We start from the raw sequence: 18346 nt of genomic DNA on the forward strand, positions 1-18346 counted from the left end.
AAGAAGTGGATATGGTAACACATATAATCATAAGGTTGTCACACCGAGGAATGGTAGTAGGGACAAGCTCCCAGTACCTAAAAGTGCTCCTCACAGCATGCACCTCAAATAGCCTCTGACAACCAAGTCCAACTCCTGGCCTTCTCGTGTGGCTTAGCCTCTAAGCCCAGCGGAACTGTTTCTGCTGACAGGATAAGGGGCGAAGGTGGATCCTTAAAACCAATGCTTTGGGTAGATGGAGCTCGTCAGCCTGGGAAGGCAGTCCATCTCAAAGAGGGAAAACTCTGATTTCAAACCTTTGCTGCCTTGCAGCCATACCCACTCATGGGAAAGGCTTCAGGAGTAAACCCTGAGGACAAATCCGGAGCTGGAGTCCCTAAGACAGTCCGACGTTGCCTTCAACCTCGCTCTGGCAACTCCTGCGATGACACTGGTGCCAAGCTGTATCGGCCCTTGCCCTTCCCTTGGACAACATCGGTGGCAAGGGGCGTGAAGAGGGGAGACTTGCTGCATGGGCAACTGCCGGTCTTCCATACAATCTTCCTCAGGCCTACGCCCTGGAGAGGGTACTGCAAGCAAGACTTCCCAGGCACAGACCAATGGTCTCGTGAGACTAACAGATGCCACACACACACAATCCATCGCTTCTCATCTTGGACCCATTTGATAAACAGTGGCCTGGATTCTTAGATTTAAGAACCTGTTCTTGTTTCTTAGTTGGAAGCAGCAGCAAATGAATATCGTTTTTGCTCAGTCTCCTTAGATGAACAAGGATATTCTTTGGAGAGACTGAAAAGACCAAAGGTGAGATTGGCTGAGGTTGTCTCTCAGTGGAGGAGGTCAGAGAGGGTGAAATAGAGATCATTGCGTTTTGCCAAAGGAAGAGATTTCCAAATGAATTCTCAAATTTGCAAAGGAGAGAAAGTGTGAAAAGGAATAGTCATATTTTAAAACTCAATGCAGTACTTAAAAATGGTGTCTTAAGACCTGGTAGTTGGCTTAGTAGGGCAACTGTGCTTGAAGAGACTAAACATCCTGTTATACTAGCAAAGGACCTTCATATCTCAGACCCCATTCAGAGGTATGTATGTCAAGAGGTGGGACATGGTGGCTGTAATCACATTATCCAGGTTGCACCAAAATACTGGATTCCCAGTGCTAGTACAGCTATAAGAAGAATCCTGTACAAGTGTGCTGTTTGTCAACAGTGACACACAGCTATGGCCACTGTGAATGCAGTGATCTGCTTCTGCCAATTTCTCCAATGGACAATGGATTAATACCATCCACAAATCTGTAAGGAAGCTCAAGTCACAGCTTATGCATGCCAAAAATGATCTGGGACTTGGGTCAGTTGGCGTTTACAGGATTCCTTGTAAATGTGGAGCAGCATATATCAGCCAGCATGGTGGGATCCCACATCAAGGAGCACAGGAGGTGTATCTGTTCCGGTAACCCAAATGATCGGTGGTATCAGAACACAGCATCCGCAACGGCTATTGGATTTACTTTGACAGAATTCGATTCAAAGTAAGAATTGGAATTGACTACTGGAGTATAAATACCACTGGACTAGACTTACCCAGGTGTTATCCCTGAAGAAGATCGCAGAGTTTGTCATCAAAACGTCAGATACAAACAATACTTGTACCCGGCTTGAAGCCTCAGAAGAGTTTATTCCTCATATATGCTGGGAAAGCAGTAGATCCTTATTTAATATATTATTAATGACATTTTAGTGTTTTTTAATTAATTTCCTTCCTCCCAGGAAGTAGCAGAGTAAAGAATCAGCACTCTTAGGGGCAGCTGAATGTAGGGTACCAGGCTATGATGAGCTGCAGAGCAAAACAGAGGGCTCTTTAATAGCTTGGGAGATCGTACAAGAGTGATATGAGTTATCACATGTTTTCAAAGCTTAGACTAACTGTAACAGCTTTATTACCAATTTATTAGGATCTACAGGATGGCACATCATTGGCACTAGAATACTACAGCGCAGTACCGTCCCTTCGGCCCTCGGTGTTGTGCCGACCCATATATTCCTTAAAAAAAAAGTACTAAACCTACACTACCCCGTAACCCTTTATTTTTCTTTCATCCATGTGCCTGTCCAAGAGGCTCTTAAATACCCCTAATGTTTTAGCCTCCACAACCATCCCTGGCACGTCATTCCAGGCACAACCCTCTGTGTCAAAAGCTTACCCCTGATGTCTCCCCTAAACTTCCCTCCCTTAACTTTGTACATATGCCCCCTGGTGTTTGCTATTTGTGCCCTGGGAAACAGGTATTGGCTATCCACCCTATCTATGCCTCTCATAATCTTGTAGACCTCTATCAAGTCCGCACTCATCCTTCTACAATCCAAAGAGAAAAGTCTCAGCTCTGCTAACCTTGCCTTATAAGTCTTGTTTTCCAATCCAGGCAACACCCTTGTAAATCTCCTCTCCATAGCTTCTACATCCTTCCTATAATGAGGTGACCAGAACTGAACACGATACTCTAAGTGTGGTCTCACCAGAGATTTGTAGAGTTGCAACATGACCTCTCTATTCTTAAACTCAATCCTCCTAGCATCCCATAGGCCTTCTTAACTATCCTATCATCCTGTGCAACGACCTTGAGGGATGTATGGATTTGAACCCCAAGGTCCCTCTGTTCATCCACACTCTTAAGTAACTGATCATTAACCCTGTACTCAGCCTTCTGGTTTGTCCTTCCAAAATGCATCACCTCATACTTATCCGGATTGAACTCCATCTGCCACTTTTCAGCACAACTCTGCATTCTGTCTATATCCTCTTGTAACCTTCATCAACCTACAGCTTCATCCACAACTCCTCCAATCTTCACGTCATCCACAAACTTACTCACCCATCCTTCCGCCTCTTCATCCAGGTCATTTATAAAAATCACAAAGAGCAGGGGTCCCAGGACAGATCCTTGTGGCACTCCACTAGTCACCGACCTCCAGGCAGAATACTTTCCTTCCACTACTACCCTCTACTTTCTTCCTGCAAGTCAATTTTTTATCCAAACAGCCAAGGTTCCACTGAGCGCATGCCTCATGACTTTCTGGATGAGTCTCTCGTGGGGGACCTTGTCAAATGCCTTGCTAAAATCCATGTAGACCACATCTACCGCTCTACCCTCATCAATTTCTTTTGTTACCTCTTCAAAAAAACTCTATTAGGCTCGTGAGGCACAATCTTCCCTTCACAAAGCCATGTTGACTATCCTTGAGGTAGACTGTACTTCTCCAAATGCTCGTAGATCCTATCCTCAAGAATCCCTTCCAGTAGTTTGCATACCACCGACGTAAGACTCACCGGTCTATAGTTCCCAGGATTCTCCCTATTACCTTTTTTAAACAAGGGAACTACATTTGCCATTCTCCAATCCTCCGGCACCTCCCCTGAAGCCAAAGAGGATTCAAAGATCATAGCTACTGCTCCAGCAACCTCTTCTCTCACTTCTCACAGCAACCTGGGGTATATCACATCCAGCCTTGGGGACTTATTAATTTTGATGTTTTTAGAAGATCCAACACTACTTCTTCCTTAATCTCCACATTGTCCAGCACACAGGCTTGTTCTATTCGACCTCACCCTGATGAAGATCCTTTTCACTTGTGAATACTGAAGCAAAGTATTCATTTAGGACCTCCCCAACCTCCTCCACCTCCAGGCACATGTTGCCTTCTTTATCCTTTAGCGGCCCTACCTTCATTCTTGTCATCCTTCTGTTCTTTACATACGCATAGAACGCCTTGGGGTTCTCCTTAAGCCTACATGCCAAGGCTTTCTCATGCCCCCTTCAAGCTCTCCTAAGTCCTTTCTTAAGCTCCTTCCTGACTACCCTATATTTCTCATAAGCCCCTCCTACTTCCTGCTTCTTCTATCTAACATATGCTTCCTTCTTCCTCTTGACGAGTTGTCTCACGTGTTCCCTCAGCCACGGTTCCCTTTTCCTTCCATTTTTTTTCCTTGTCTCAGTGGGACAAACCTATCCTGAACCCAGCACAAGTGGTCCCTAAACTTCCTCCACATTACTTCTGTGCTTTCACCCTTGAACATCTGTTTCCAATTTACTCTCGCTAGTTCCTGCCTCATCCCTTCATAGTTAGCCCTTCCCCAGTTAAGCACTTTCCCATTTTGTCTGTTTTTATCCTTTTCCATAGCTATGCTGAAGCTAAGGGAGTTGTGGTCACTCTCACCTAAACTGAAGATTTCTAAAAATAACAAGACAAAACTCCTGATCTCATGAATTATCATTTACCAAAATTATGATTTTGTTAAGTGTATTACCAAAAAAGTAACCAATGCTTCAAAGAGAAGTGTGCATCTTAACATCAACTTAAAGTTAACATTATTTATATTTTAGTCAATAGTTACCAATTCCACAAAATCTAAATAAACACCTACCTGGGTATTGCAAATTTTGCAGAATTGTTTGATTTTTCCAGCAGTTATATCATTGTCATTATAACATTCTTTACATTCATAAAGTGCAAGACCTCCACAGATTCGACAGTCTCTTGGTGCTAAAATATAAATAGCAAGATTATCAACACTGTTCTATATTTTAAATCATTTTTATTATAAATCAGTAACAAATGTGGCTACTCAGATTAAATTAACTAAGTAGTGCATAAAAATACTAGGTCGTGTTCATGGGTTTATATTTCATTCAGAAATGTGACGGTAGAGGGGAAGAAGCTGTTCCTGAAATGGTGAGTATGTGTCTTTAGGTTCCTGTATCTCTTCCTTGATGATAGCAATGAGAAGAGGGCATGCCCTGGGTGATTGGGGTCCTCAATGATGGATGTCACAATTCTGAGGTATCACCTTTTGAAGGTGTCCTTGATGCTGGGAGGCTCGTGCCCATGATAGATTTGGCTGAGTTTACATCTTTTTGCAGCTTTTCTTGATCCTGTGCAGTGGCCTCTTCATACCAGACTGTGATGCAACCAGTTACAATAAAGAAAAGCTGCGCATCTGTAGAAATTTGCAAGTGTCACACGTGACATGCCAATTCTCCTCAAACTCTTAAATGAAATATAGCCACTGTTGTGCCTTCTTTGCAATTGTATAAAAATGTTGGGCCCAGGATAGATCCTCAGAGATGTTGATACCCAGGAAGTTGAAACTGCTCAACCTTTGCACTTCTGATCCCTCGATGAAGGACTGGTGTGTGCTCCATTGACTTCCCCTTCCTGAAGTCCACAAACAATTGTTTGGACTTAGTGAAGCTGAGTGCAAGGTTGTTGCTTGCACTCAACACCAGTAAGACCATGAAATAAGACCTTTATTGCAAGAGGATTTCAGCACAAGAGCAATAATACCCTACTCCATTTACACAAGAATTTGATGGAACTGTATCTAGAATTTAGTGCACAGGTCAAATTTCTCTTTCGAAGGAAAGCACTTAGAACTGAGCATGTGCAGCAAACCTTCACCAGACTAATTCCTTGCTTAGTGGGTTTGTATAGATTTAAGTATTAAGATATTTTAAACTGCAGAGAGCACAAGAGGTGAATTTATTAAAAAGTACAAAATTCTTACAGGACTTGACAATGTAAATAATGGGATGGTGTCTCTCCTGATAAGGACATCCAGAACCCGGCATCAATTGTGATTAAAAAGAGAAAATTCTCACTAGAATGGTGAATCTTGAAAATTGTCCATTCAAGAGAACTATGGAGTCTCAGGGGCCCAGTATATTCAAAACAGATGAATAGCTTACAGGTCATTAAGGGAATTGAAGGATGGGGTTAGCTAGAAAATATCAATGAGGGAAAAGGTCAGCCAAAACCTTGTTGAACAGCGAATCTGAACATTTTTTTTTCCTAATTCTAATTTTCTGATCTACTATTTCCTTAATATCTTAAAAGTGCAAATAAAGTACCTGTTCAATTTCTACATTCCAAGAATTACAGATGCTAAAACCTCTTTGTAACTCAAGCCTTCAAATCCTGATATCACTTCAATAAATCTTTGCCAGATTCCATCCACGGTCAGTATATCACAACCAAGAAGTGGTGTTCTGAATTTATCATAGTATTCCAGGCATATAAGCTACATAACCTATATTTAGTTCCTGCCCCTTGTACAAAGGCTTGCATTTCATTAATCTTGATTGTTTTTATTCTGTAACCTGCCATCTGTGTGGTGTGCTGAGTGAACTGGCCTGACAGTGAAAACATTACAAGTTTCTTACTGTACACAAGTTTAATGTTCAACTACAATAAACTGTGTCAAGAAAATCATCTACTGCTTTGTGCAAGTAATTGCTCTTCACTGGTTCCAACAGCATCAACAACTCAGGCCAAATCTGTTGCAAAACCTTCGTTATACTGAATTAGAATGGTTGTCTTCAAATATGCACCCCTTTCATTCTTGTCTCTCTAGATTACTTGTACAATGCATTTTGTTTTACCAACAGAGATGGATCCTTTAGTTCTTTCAGGATTTTCTTTCTTTTCAATATTCCCAAAACCCTCTAAACCAGGGGTTCCCAACCTTTTTTATGCCATGGACCCCTACCGTTAACCGAGGGGTCCGTGGACCCCAGGTTGGGAACCTCCGCTAAAGCTAGAATTTAGTGTGCATGTTTAAATGCTCTTGAGAAGGTGGTGTTGAACTGCCTTTTTTGGGCACTGCAGCTGTTAGTGGTGAAAAATTTCTTAAATTTGGAGCTTCCATGACCCAGTGCACATGAAGGTAAACCTCTATTCCATATCAAGATAGTGAGAGACTAGGAGAGGAACAGAGAACGTGTTAGTGTTGCCATGCAATTGCTCACTGGAGCGGCTGATAATACAGAATCTGAGGCCACAAACCAGGCACGCCCAGGATCCTCTTCAGTTTGCATATAAGGAGAAGGTGGGAGTGGAGGATGCTATCACGTATTTGCTGCACAAATCACTCTCTCACCTAGAGGGGGTCAGTTGTGCTGTGAGGATTACATTCCTTGACTTCTCTAGTGCCTTTAACACCATCCAGCCCAAGATCTTAAGGCACAAACTAACGGAGATGGGAGTAGACTCTCACATGGTGGATTGGATAGTGGACTACTTGACAGATAGACCTCAGTATGTGCGGTTGGGAGACTGTAGGTCTGACACGGTGGTCAGCAGCACAGGGGCGCCGCAGGGAACCGTACTCTCTCCGGTCCTGTTCACCCTGTACACATCAGACTTCCAATATAACTCAGAGTCCTGCCATGTGCAGAAGTTCACTGATGACACGGCCATAGTGGGGTGTGTCAGGAATGGACAGGAGGAGGAGTATAGGAAACTGATACAGGACTTTGTGATACGGTGCAACTCAAACTACCTGCGTCTCAATATCACCAAGACCAAGGAGATGGTGGTGGACTTTAGGAGATCTAGGCCTCATATGGAGCCAGTGATCATTAATGGAGAATGTGTGGAGCAGGTTAAGACCTACAAGTACCTGGGAGTACAGTTAGACGAGAAGCTTGACTGGACTGCCAACACAGATGCCTTGTGCAGAAAGGCACAGAGTCGAATGTACTTCCTAAGAAGGTTGGCGTCATTCAATGTCTGTAGTGAGATGCTGAAGATGTTCTATAGGTCAGTTGTGGAGAGCGCCCTCTTCTTTGTGGTGGCGTGTTGGGGAGGAAGCATTAAGAAGAGGGACGCCTCACATCTTAATAAGCTGGTAAGGAAGGCGGGCTCTGTCGTGGGCAAAGTACTGGAGAGTTTAACATCGGTAGCTGAGCGAAGGGCGCTGAGTAGGCTACGGTCAATTATGGATAACTCTGAACATCCTCTACATAGCACTATCCAGAGACAGAGAAGCAGTTTCAGTGACAGGTTACTATCGATGCAATGCTCCTCAGACAGGATGAAGAGGTCAATACTCCCCAATGCCATTAGGCTTTACAATTCTACCGTCAGGACTTAAGAACTTTTTAAAAGCTATTATTAATGCTTTTTGAGATGGTGATTTAGATGCATATCATATTTTTTTACTGAGTTAAGTATTGTATGTAATTAGTTTTGCTACAACAAGTGTATGGGACATTGGAAAAAAAGTTGAATTTCCCCATGGGGATGAATAAAGTATCTATCTATCTATCTGTCTTTCCTGATGGCAGTGGTTTGAGGCAAATAGCACGTTATCACCTTGTACAGTATATGGTATCCAGTGTAGCCGTAGTGCATTGTGAATGCCTAAAGTGGTGGATAGGTGCCAGCTATGGATACACTTTATCCTGGGTGTCGCTGAGCTACGCTCATCCAAATAAGCAGACTGTATTCCATCACGCTCATGATGTGTGTCTTGCAGGTAGTAGGAAAACTTCACAAAGCGAATTGATGTGCCATTTCCTACAGAAACCAGCATGTGCACCTGATCTTGCAGCCGTATTAGCTGTGTGACTCATGTAATTGAGTTTCTCTTCACTGATAAAACCTCTTCCCCGAGCCCAGCACTTACTGGAAGCAAATCAGTCATCTCTTCCAGCCATGTCTTTCTCATGCCCAAAATGCAACTCAAAAGCAGATGTTCTATTCTGAACTCAGTCATAGCAATAGTTTAGAAGATAAAAGGATGTGTTCAAAGACTCCTTGAAGAATTGTCATTTAAAAAAAATTGGATAGGTATATGGACAGGAAAGGAATGGAGGGTTATGGGCTGAGTGCGGGCCGGTGGGACTAGGTGAGAGTAAGCATTCTGCACGGACTAGAAGGGCCGAGATGGCCTGTTTCTGTGCTGTATTTGTTATATGTTATAAGAAATGTAACATCCACATCAATGCTTAGAAACTTACAGCCCTTGACCACTGAATGGAGAAAGAGCATTTGGGACAGTTTTTAATATACGTATGGGGAGTATACAGAGGTCCTGCATTAGGGATGGGAAGAGAGCATCAAGTATCAAACTATCTTTTTATCTACCACACCCAACAGGTACTCAAAGTTCAAAGTAAAATTCATCAGAGTACATAGATGTCACCACATAGAACCCTGAGATTCTTTTTCCTGCAGACGCACTCAGCAAATCTATAGAACGGTAACTGTAAACGGGATCAATGAAAGAGCAGGAGCATTGAAGACAACAAATCGTGACAAATGCAAATATAAATAAATAACAAGAGAATGAAATAAGCTAAAGAGTCCTTAAAGTGAGATCACTGGTTGTGGGAATATCTCAATAGATGAGTGTTGTTATCCCCTTTTGTTCAAGTGCCTGATGATTGAGGGGTAGAAACTGTTCTTAAATCTGGTGGTGTGAGTCCTGCGGTATGTGTACCTTCTACCTGGTGACAGCAGGGAGAAAAGAGCATTCCCTAGGTGGCGAGGATCTCTGATGATGGATGCTGCTTTTCTTTGACAGCGTTTTATATAAATGTGCTCAACAGTTGGGAGGGCTTTACCCATGATGTACTTTCTGACAAGGTAAACTGGTCCTCCCACAGATGCTAAATCAATGCAGTTCTTTTTTTTTTACATATTACTATTTAATAAGGATGGATTCAAATTATTATGGATCATAGGATTGTTGCTTTAAGAGATGGCAGCAGAGTGTGATGGTCAGATGTTCAGCAGAAGCTTACCAGTAAAACAATCTAAAAAAAAATAACTGAGGAAATAATATTCTAAATCAAGATGTTTGTAACCACAGAGCAGTCATAGAAATGACTGAAAAAGGTCACACACTGATAGAGTAGTTAGTGCTCTTGCCACACAGCTGCAGAATCTGGGGACTTGATTCTGACCTTAGATGCTCACATGCTGAGGGCACATTCTTTCTGTGACTGCCTTTCGTCTGGGTGCTCTGATTTGCTCCCACACCCCAAAGGTGTGCTGGCAGATGAGCTCACTGTTGCAAATTGTCCCTCGTACAGGTGGATGGCAGGAGAATTGCGGGGGGGGGGGGGGGAGTGTTGATGGGCATATGAGAAAGAATAGATTACAGTGAAATATGTGGGGCATTGGGACAAATGGGATCGCTACATGAGCAGACGTCAATGTGACGAGTTGATTGGTCTCCCCCTGGGAAACTATAAGAATTTTCACAGATCATTCTATGATAAAGGAATGTCTAATTGGGCTTCGTGTAAAGCTTTACTCCCTCAAGTGGCTTTTAATAATACTGCAGCTGCAACCAGTAACGAGGAGACAAAAATTCTCATCTTTGTCTCCAAGGGGTCTCTAAAGTTTTTGTGAACTTGATCTCAAACCTGTTAGACAACAGGTAAGCAGGCATCAATGCATCTTGATCATACTGGAAATGCCAGTCACAAAATCAACTTTAAAATATAGTAATTGGCTCAAGAAGGAATAAATTGAAAGTTTGGGGGACATTCTCAGCATTTTAGTGAAAACGTAACTTTCTGACGTACACTCAGTAGCCAATTTATTAGGTACACATGCTTGTGAATACAAATATCTAATCAGTCGATTATGTGGCAGCAACTCAATGCATAAAAGCATGCAGATGTGGTTAAGATATTGTTGTTCAGACCAAATATCAGAATGGGGAAGAAATGTGATCTAAGTGACATTCAAAATTATATTCAAAGAGTCCCAACTGACAAATAGACAGCAAAGAGGGCAGGCAGTCCCAAGTTTAAACATGAACAAGAATAGCTAAAACAGCTCTTCATAGTTCTTATTAACAGAAGAAAATACGAGTTCTAAAAGCAAACAGAAATATGATGTTACTTACTATCTTCTAATAAATCAGTGATATCCAATTCCAAAGTTGGAAAAATCTTCTTAAACATTTTGAAATCTTTTCCAAACCGTGGCATCTGAACTATGAGACATGAAGGCGCCTTAAAGAAAATACAACCTTGTCAAGGATTTTAATTATTCATAGTGAATTAAAATCTGTCAAATGTTCAAAATAAACTTTAATTTTATTAAATTGTAATCATGACATTCAAATAAAATTTCACACCCTCTAGTAAGATAAGGTAGTGTGGTATAGCACTCCCCCAAGATATTCAATTTCTTCATTTTGGTTACTGTACAGTCTTTTCACTCACTGAAAAATTTCATAATTCAAATTTCACCCAAGTGTAGACCATTGCTCTAATTTTGCTTACAATTCACAAAGAAAATAAAACAAGATTTTCCACATAATACATTCTATTTCAAACAGGTACTACATAACAAGTTTCATAAAGAAGTTAAGTCTTGACCACATTAGAACACAGAACAGTACAGGCTCTTTGGTCCTTGATGTAGCACCATAACCAGCTGGGGAACTATAGGCCGGTCAGTCTGACATCAACAGTAAGGAGATTACTGGAGGGAATTCTGAGGGAAAGGATATACCAGCATTTGAATAGACAGTCTAATAAAGAGGTATCTGCATGACTTTGGAAGTCATATGCTTGGTGAGCCTCTTACAGTTTGTTTTTGAAAAGGTAACCAAAGAGTAGGGCAGTAGTTGTTGTCTAATTGAACTTCAGCTAAGCCTTTGACAAGTTCCTGCATGTTAGGCTGGTCGGCAAGGTTAGGTCCCATGGAATCCAGGTGAATTAGTTAAATGGATTCAAAATTAGCTCAAAGGTAGGAAGCAGTGGGTGGTGGTTGAAGATTGTTCTCAGAAATGGAAGCCAGGGAGCAGTGATGTGTCAGAAAGGCCAATATTGGGATCCTTATTATTCATTATTTAAATTATTTGGATTTGAAAGTACAAAGCTTGATCACTAAGTTTGAAGATGACACAAAATTAGAAGGCGCAGTTGATAATGAGGAAGGTTATCCTAAGTTACAGGAAGACCTTCATCAGTAAGGGAAGCGGGACAAGGAGTGGCAAATGGATTTCAATACTGATATGTACGAGTAATGCATAGGAATGCCAAACCAGTGTAGGAGTTACACTGTGAATGGCAGAGCACCAGGGAGTGGAGTGGAACTGGAGGACTAAAGAGCACAAGCATATAGTTCACTGAAAGTAGTGTCACAGGTGCACAGGGTGGTGAAAGGCTTTCAACATTCAGGGCATTGAGTACAGGAGTTGGGCATTATGTTGCAGTTGTACAAGTCATTGGCAAGGCTGCACTGGAATATGTACAGTTTGGTCACTTTGTAATAGGAAAGATGGGATTAAACTAGAAGAGTGCAAAAAAGATTTACAGGACTTGAGGGCCTGAGTTATGGGGAGATGTTGGCCAGACTAAGTCTTTATTCAATGGAATGTAGGAAAATGAGGGGCGACTTAAAGAAATGTTTGAAATTAAGAGAGCCATAGGTAAGGTGGATGGTGACAGTCTTTGATTCCCAAACGTAGGGGAGACCAAAACTAAAGGGCCTGGATTTAGGGTGAGAAGGGAAAAATTTAAAAAGGGACTGAGGGGCAACTTTTTCCACACAGAAGGTGGTGAGTATATGGAACAAGCTGCCAGAGGAAGTGGTTGAGGCAGATCCAAGAATGGCACTTAAGAAGCACTCGGATAGGTACATGGAGGTGCAGGGCTTTAAGAGGGATATTGGTTGAATGTAACTAGCTGCACATGCCCTGTGGTCAGCACAGACGTGTTGCGCCTAAGTGCCTGTATCCATGCTGTACTGCTCTGTGACTCTCTTAACTGTAAGGCAATCAATTTAGAGAGCTGCAACAAAGCAGAAGTGCAAAGATATTGTTGGAATAGAGGAACAAAGGATATTGGAATCCGCAGATCCTTAAAAGATAGCAGGACAGTTTAATAATGAGGGCAAAAACATGCACACTTGTCTTGGCTAAGCACATGAGGATAACATGTGGATAGGGATAGATTAGGATAGAACTGTAGATAGTACTAGTTAAAATTGAGTACTGCACAAAGTTCTGGTCACGTTACGACTGCATTGTAGAAGATGAAGACAAGGTTATCGGGACAGTGTGCTTTAATAATGATGGAAGTCTGAATAAGCTTTGCCTTCCAAATATAAACACAGGAAATGAAGACAATGAATGAAAAGTACATATTTCTCAGGAAAATGGTCAAAAACAGAAGGGTCTTATAAGTTGGGTTATGTGGTAGGATAACCAGCTGAGATGAAGAACCATTTTCATCCAGAAGCTGGAAGGAATTTGAAACTCAAAGCCTGAAAGTACAGTTGAGGCAGACTGTACGTATCTGTAGGGTTACAGACCTAAAACTGAAAGATGGAAATGGCTGATGTCATGATAGACCCCATGATGAAATTCCTCTGATGAATATTTTGACTTCCATGTGTGGAAGCTGCAGTAAGGCAAGTGTTAAAGTCAGCATCCAGGCAAGGATAGCGTGGGGCAGTTGTGGTCAAATGAGATTACTGGAGACACCTCAAAGCAGGAGTGACTGCAGTAGTCTGTATTCAAGTCAGATAAGTGAGGCTTCTGTTGTGAGACTTTTATAGAAAGGTGTTGCTAAAACATAGCGTTCTTTTATACAAAAGGGGTGTGGAGACAGTCAAGGTAGGAATAACAGGATATGAAACACACCCAACAACTAAGGGACAAAAGCTTTACTAACCAGTGTCATCGATTGTCATCTTGCAGTTCCTATTGATTTTTAATTTATTGTGAATGGCGATTGATTTTACTAGTAAACAATTCAAACATAGGCAACTTACCAAGTGGTCAATTTCCATAACAAATAAGCCAATTCTGCATAAGAATAGCAGCTTTCTGTCCTGGCTACAGAACAGTGTGGGTGACAAGGGCCACACTGTTCTCCTTGTGCACAAGTAAAATAAAAATTTGTTTGAGTCGTAAGGGTGTGTGTGTGCGTGCGTGCGTGCGTGCGTGCGTGCGTTCCGAGCCCAGTTATTTTATTTTACTACCAGCAATGCCATATGCATCTTAAATTACAACTGAACTTTTACATTCAGGCAGTTTAGTCTAATATTTTTTACCTCAGCAAACTTAAGATCACTGTTAATAAATGACCATTCAAGCAACTGCTGAATTGTTGGAACACCAACATCTTCATTTTTATCCATGAATATTTGGTAGAAGAAACAATCTTGTACTTTTTGCCCTGCTGACCTATTAGGAAACAAATAGAGAAAGAAAGTGATCACTACAAAAAAAGAAATGCTTTTTTGCATACCCTACCATTTAAATCATAAAATAAACTATGATGACTGCTGCTCTAAATAGCAATTGCTGCTGAGTTAAACTAATCTGAATGCCACAGGAGCATAACTGTTAGTTTGTACTATATCTGCAGGTTTAGTGGTCTGGTCACAGTAACTGTGAGTCTCAAGTGAAGATACAATTCAACTGCATTATGTATGAAGTTAGACAGAGCAACAGTTACTCAACTGACTTCTACAATGCCTGTACAATGTCATCAGCAGAAGAGGGATGCAAGATAGCTATAAAACCATTAACTGGTTATGCTCAGCCCAGGGAGGAGTTATCAATTTTAACCGACGTTTCAATGACAAACTCCGCCATCTTCATCAGAGATGATGCCTAGGCACATATGCTCCCGTCATCCACCCCTCTTGATTGGCTAGCCCTCAACCAATCAGCTTTCTGCTGTCCCACCTTGTTTACAATCAAATTCCAGTTCTTACTTAGAGCAAGTCTTTCATCTAGACTGGACTAGACATGCTAGGCATCATCCCTGATGAAGATGATGGAGTTGGTCATCGAAACATCGGTTAAAATCGACACCTGTACCCAGCTGGAAGCACAAGAAGAGTTTATTTGTAATCTAACCAGTGTTTTGTACAACTACAACATGACATCTTATACTCAACGACTCAGCCTATGAAGGCAAGCATTTCAAATGCCATTTTCACTATCTTATTAACCTGTATCTCCATTTTTAGGAAGCTATTGACTTACACCCCCAGGTTTCTCTTATTTCAATTGCTAGACCAAGTCTTGAGGTTAGCACATGTAGCAAGTAACTTCAACTGTCTTCATCATCCACTGGCCTTCAGATTCAAATATGCATTTTAGTTTAAATTTAAAATGCAGCTCAGAACAGTAGAATGCAGACCAGACAGACCAGGAGACAGGCACTTAACTAATTGTCTACATTTGCATGAACCCAATTAATATCTCATTGCATTAATACAACAGTAGTTATCACTTATTTTGGTTGTACTGGTGGGAAGATCCATGAAATTTGAAACTGTTACATGTTGTTCAAAGGAAGCATTGTAAATATGTAAATATGGATTTGTTTGAATTGTCCTGACTTTTTCTTTGATTGTCAGCAAATAGTAGTGTAGTATTGGGTGAAGCAGACCCCCTGGGTGTTCTCTCTCTCCCTCCCTCTTCCTCTCATATTTTGTCAAATAGAGACTGCTGCATGTCTACCAGTACTTCTCTCCAGTGAATTCATGCAACTGTAGCGATGTGCTACACACAGCGCTGAAACAATGACACGCAGTCGGTAAGTCGTTTGGGGACTAGTTTATTCAAACTTCGCGGCGCTGGCATTTAATCCTTAGCGCCCACCCTCTCCAGGCGGAAATGACGTCAGAGGTGCATTACCAAAGTCTCCCCCCGCGTGCTGGCTATTTGTGAGCCGGTTCGCCTGCGCAGAAAGTGGGTCGCCACACAACAACAATAAAATCAAAGTCCCTAATAAGTTGTTACAAAATTTGACCTGCATTTTCTCATACTTGTCTGCATTAAATTCCATCTTCCATTACTCCATCCCACTTGGCATCTGTCCTAACGTATTTTCAGAAATAATATGTGATCATAGTTGGAATAAAAAAAACGCTGACAGAGAAGTTGCATGAATTTCCAGATTACTGTTACACTACTGATTGATCCTACTGCAATCAGGTGGGAAAATTCTAGCTTAATTGTCATTTTGAATTTCAAGTATCAGTGGTTCCTGAATAAAAGGACTGAACACAGGTATAAGGCGCCATATTGTCCCTGGATATCAATAATAACACTTAATGAAATAACCAGAATGTGTGGTCCTTTTCTGGTGAAATTTTTGACTTTCAGATTTATTGCTACATTTGCCTATTGATTAATGGTGTTTACTTCATCAGATTCCTTTAGAAATTTTAAAATACTACAAACAAGATCATATTTACTTGTCATAAAATGTATCTGTATATAAGAACTGGATGAGAAAAATTCAGTCAATATGATGATATCTTTAAGTGAGCATAACCAAGATTTTCCACTACACTTACTTTCACAAAGCACAGAAAATTTCTGCCCTTAGCAAATTGACATTATTCTCTTTAGGCCTGAACAGTACTGCTCAAACTTTTGTATCAAATGCAGCTTAAACCTTAAACAGAGTGAATGAGTGTCAAAGCAGACAACTCTAATGTGATAAAAATTTGCATACCTGATTTTTAACAAAGGTTCCACCTTTAATATATGATGAAACAAAATGTTGAGAAACTCTTCTGGATCTACAAGATACATGTTGCAACATAGGTTAGGTAGTCAAACATATGAAGACATAGAAATTGGAATTTAACTAAGTTAGATTCAGATGTTCAGTAGGTATGTATCAGCATTTACCCAAACAGCCATCACTCAAATGTTCTAAACACTCCGAAAACACTTGCACATGTAAACTTCCATATTTCCTTTCTACAGAGGAGAGAACCATTAATGATGGGTCACAGAGTAATCCCATTTCCTCACTAATTTTCCCTCTGACCTATTCTTCATGTGTTCCTATTCCACTTACACTAGGACCAATTTACAATGGACAATTAACCTAGCAAGCCACACATCTCTGGCACAGGGGAAGAAGTCAGAGCATCTGAAAACAAATCCACACCATCACAGGAAGGCTCCACACAGGCAGCACCAGAGATCATGATTCAATGCAGTTTACTGCAGCAATCAGGCAGCAGTTCAATTAGCTGCACTATGATCTTTCACAGCTGGCTAAATGTAGGAGTCTGCATATTTCTATGGCAACTGAAAATAAGACCATCCAAGTCAAGATTAGACTTAAGTTTCGAGTGTCTCAACGTAGTTCCTGGTAAATAAATTCAAAGCACAAAGCTGTAAAATTACATTCACATTACAAGGAACTCAGAGTGAGGCTAAGCAGTTAGTTTGCAGATAAATCATGAGAACTTTGCTGTAGGTCTGACTACCGTGACTGGAACATGGCAGATGTAAAATTATTTTTGGTTCAGAAAGGAATCTGAAATAAGTACAATTGCCTGTGAATGATGAACAGATAAAGAAATATTTTCAGTGATAATTGAAGATACAAGGAAATATTTTCAAAGCTATAGTAGAATCATAATGTATTGTATTAAATATTACACAGTAGTTTTAAAACCCTAAATATTATGAAACTTTAATGGATTCCACTGAAATCCCTCTTCCTCAATTTTAAACTGAAACCATACACACACCAAAACACAAAGGCGGCACACCTTTCTCTTCTGAGGTAAATCCTGAAGCTGCCTCAACCTTTTCAAGAATTCTTCTAAGTTTCATTATTTTAGTAGCAGATACGTAGCCATGACTAGAAGAAAGAAGGACAGTTTTCTAGTATCAATGAATGACAGCAGCATACCAGACATCACAGTCACAAGTTTTCAAGTAATCCAAATGCTGCTTCTATATGGTTTTCAACAATGAAGTTTAATTTACTTTTAAGTTTCCCTGATAAAAACTTACACTCCACTGAATATTTTGTATTTTTTGAAAACACAAAAACAGATTTCCATGTTAACATTCCTCAGAAATTTCCATTTTCTTTTGACTGTATGTCAATTCAAGACTTTGATTTTTCCAAGACATCTGTTTTAAACTTCAATTATTTCTGAAATTCAAAATCATTCGACTATGCTTCTATAAATATTGAAATTATACAAAACCTCATTGTACTTACTTTCTCAAAGGATTGACTATTTCTGTCCTTAATAAATCTTGTGTTTCAGTATAAAATTCAACATCATCCTTTTCTTTAGGCCTAAGTAATACAGTATCCAACACAGAGCTAAAAGCGAACATACTGTGAAGAAAATGTTAAATCGTAAGGAAATACTTAATTACAGCATCATTAAATATAAATTTGGTTAACTACTTCAGCTATAAATGTGTCAACATGTGTACTAAGATTTATCTTTTCCCACATCAAACCTGTAACATACAATAATCAGCATCTATGTCTCTGTCTCCTCCCTCCCAGTGTTCTTTGGTTAATGCCCTTCCAATCCTAGGATCATGACAGATCCTAGGAGAATGAGTCACATTTTATTTATTGATACAACGTGCAGTAGGCCCCTCTGGCCCTTTGAGACACGATGCCCCAGCAACCTCCAGCAAACCCAATTAACCCTAACCTAATCACGGGACAACTTACATGACCAATTAACCTACCCAGTAGGTGTTTAGACTGTGGGAGGAAATCACACATTCCACAAGGAGGG

General features: G+C 40.7%; 1 protein-coding gene across 1 annotated transcript in view; it reads right to left on the reverse strand.

Annotated features, from left to right (window-relative positions):
• Nucleotides 1–18346, reverse strand: part of cyld (cylindromatosis (turban tumor syndrome)) — a 77627-nt gene that overhangs the window by 19316 nt on the left and 39965 nt on the right. The window contains exons 10-15 of the mRNA XM_073070031.1: nucleotides 17806–17928; nucleotides 17345–17436; nucleotides 16288–16354; nucleotides 13862–13994; nucleotides 10698–10806; nucleotides 4422–4540 (exon numbers count right to left, since the gene is read on the reverse strand). Of these exons, the coding sequence (XP_072926132.1) occupies nucleotides 4422–4540; nucleotides 10698–10806; nucleotides 13862–13994; nucleotides 16288–16354; nucleotides 17345–17436; nucleotides 17806–17928 (643 nt within the window). The remainder of the gene's footprint in view (nucleotides 1–4421; nucleotides 4541–10697; nucleotides 10807–13861; nucleotides 13995–16287; nucleotides 16355–17344; nucleotides 17437–17805; nucleotides 17929–18346) is intronic.

Source organism: Hemitrygon akajei, chromosome 17 (assembly GCF_048418815.1).
Source record: "Hemitrygon akajei chromosome 17, sHemAka1.3, whole genome shotgun sequence".
In the NCBI taxonomy this organism is placed as follows: Eukaryota; Metazoa; Chordata; class Chondrichthyes; order Myliobatiformes; family Dasyatidae; genus Hemitrygon; species Hemitrygon akajei.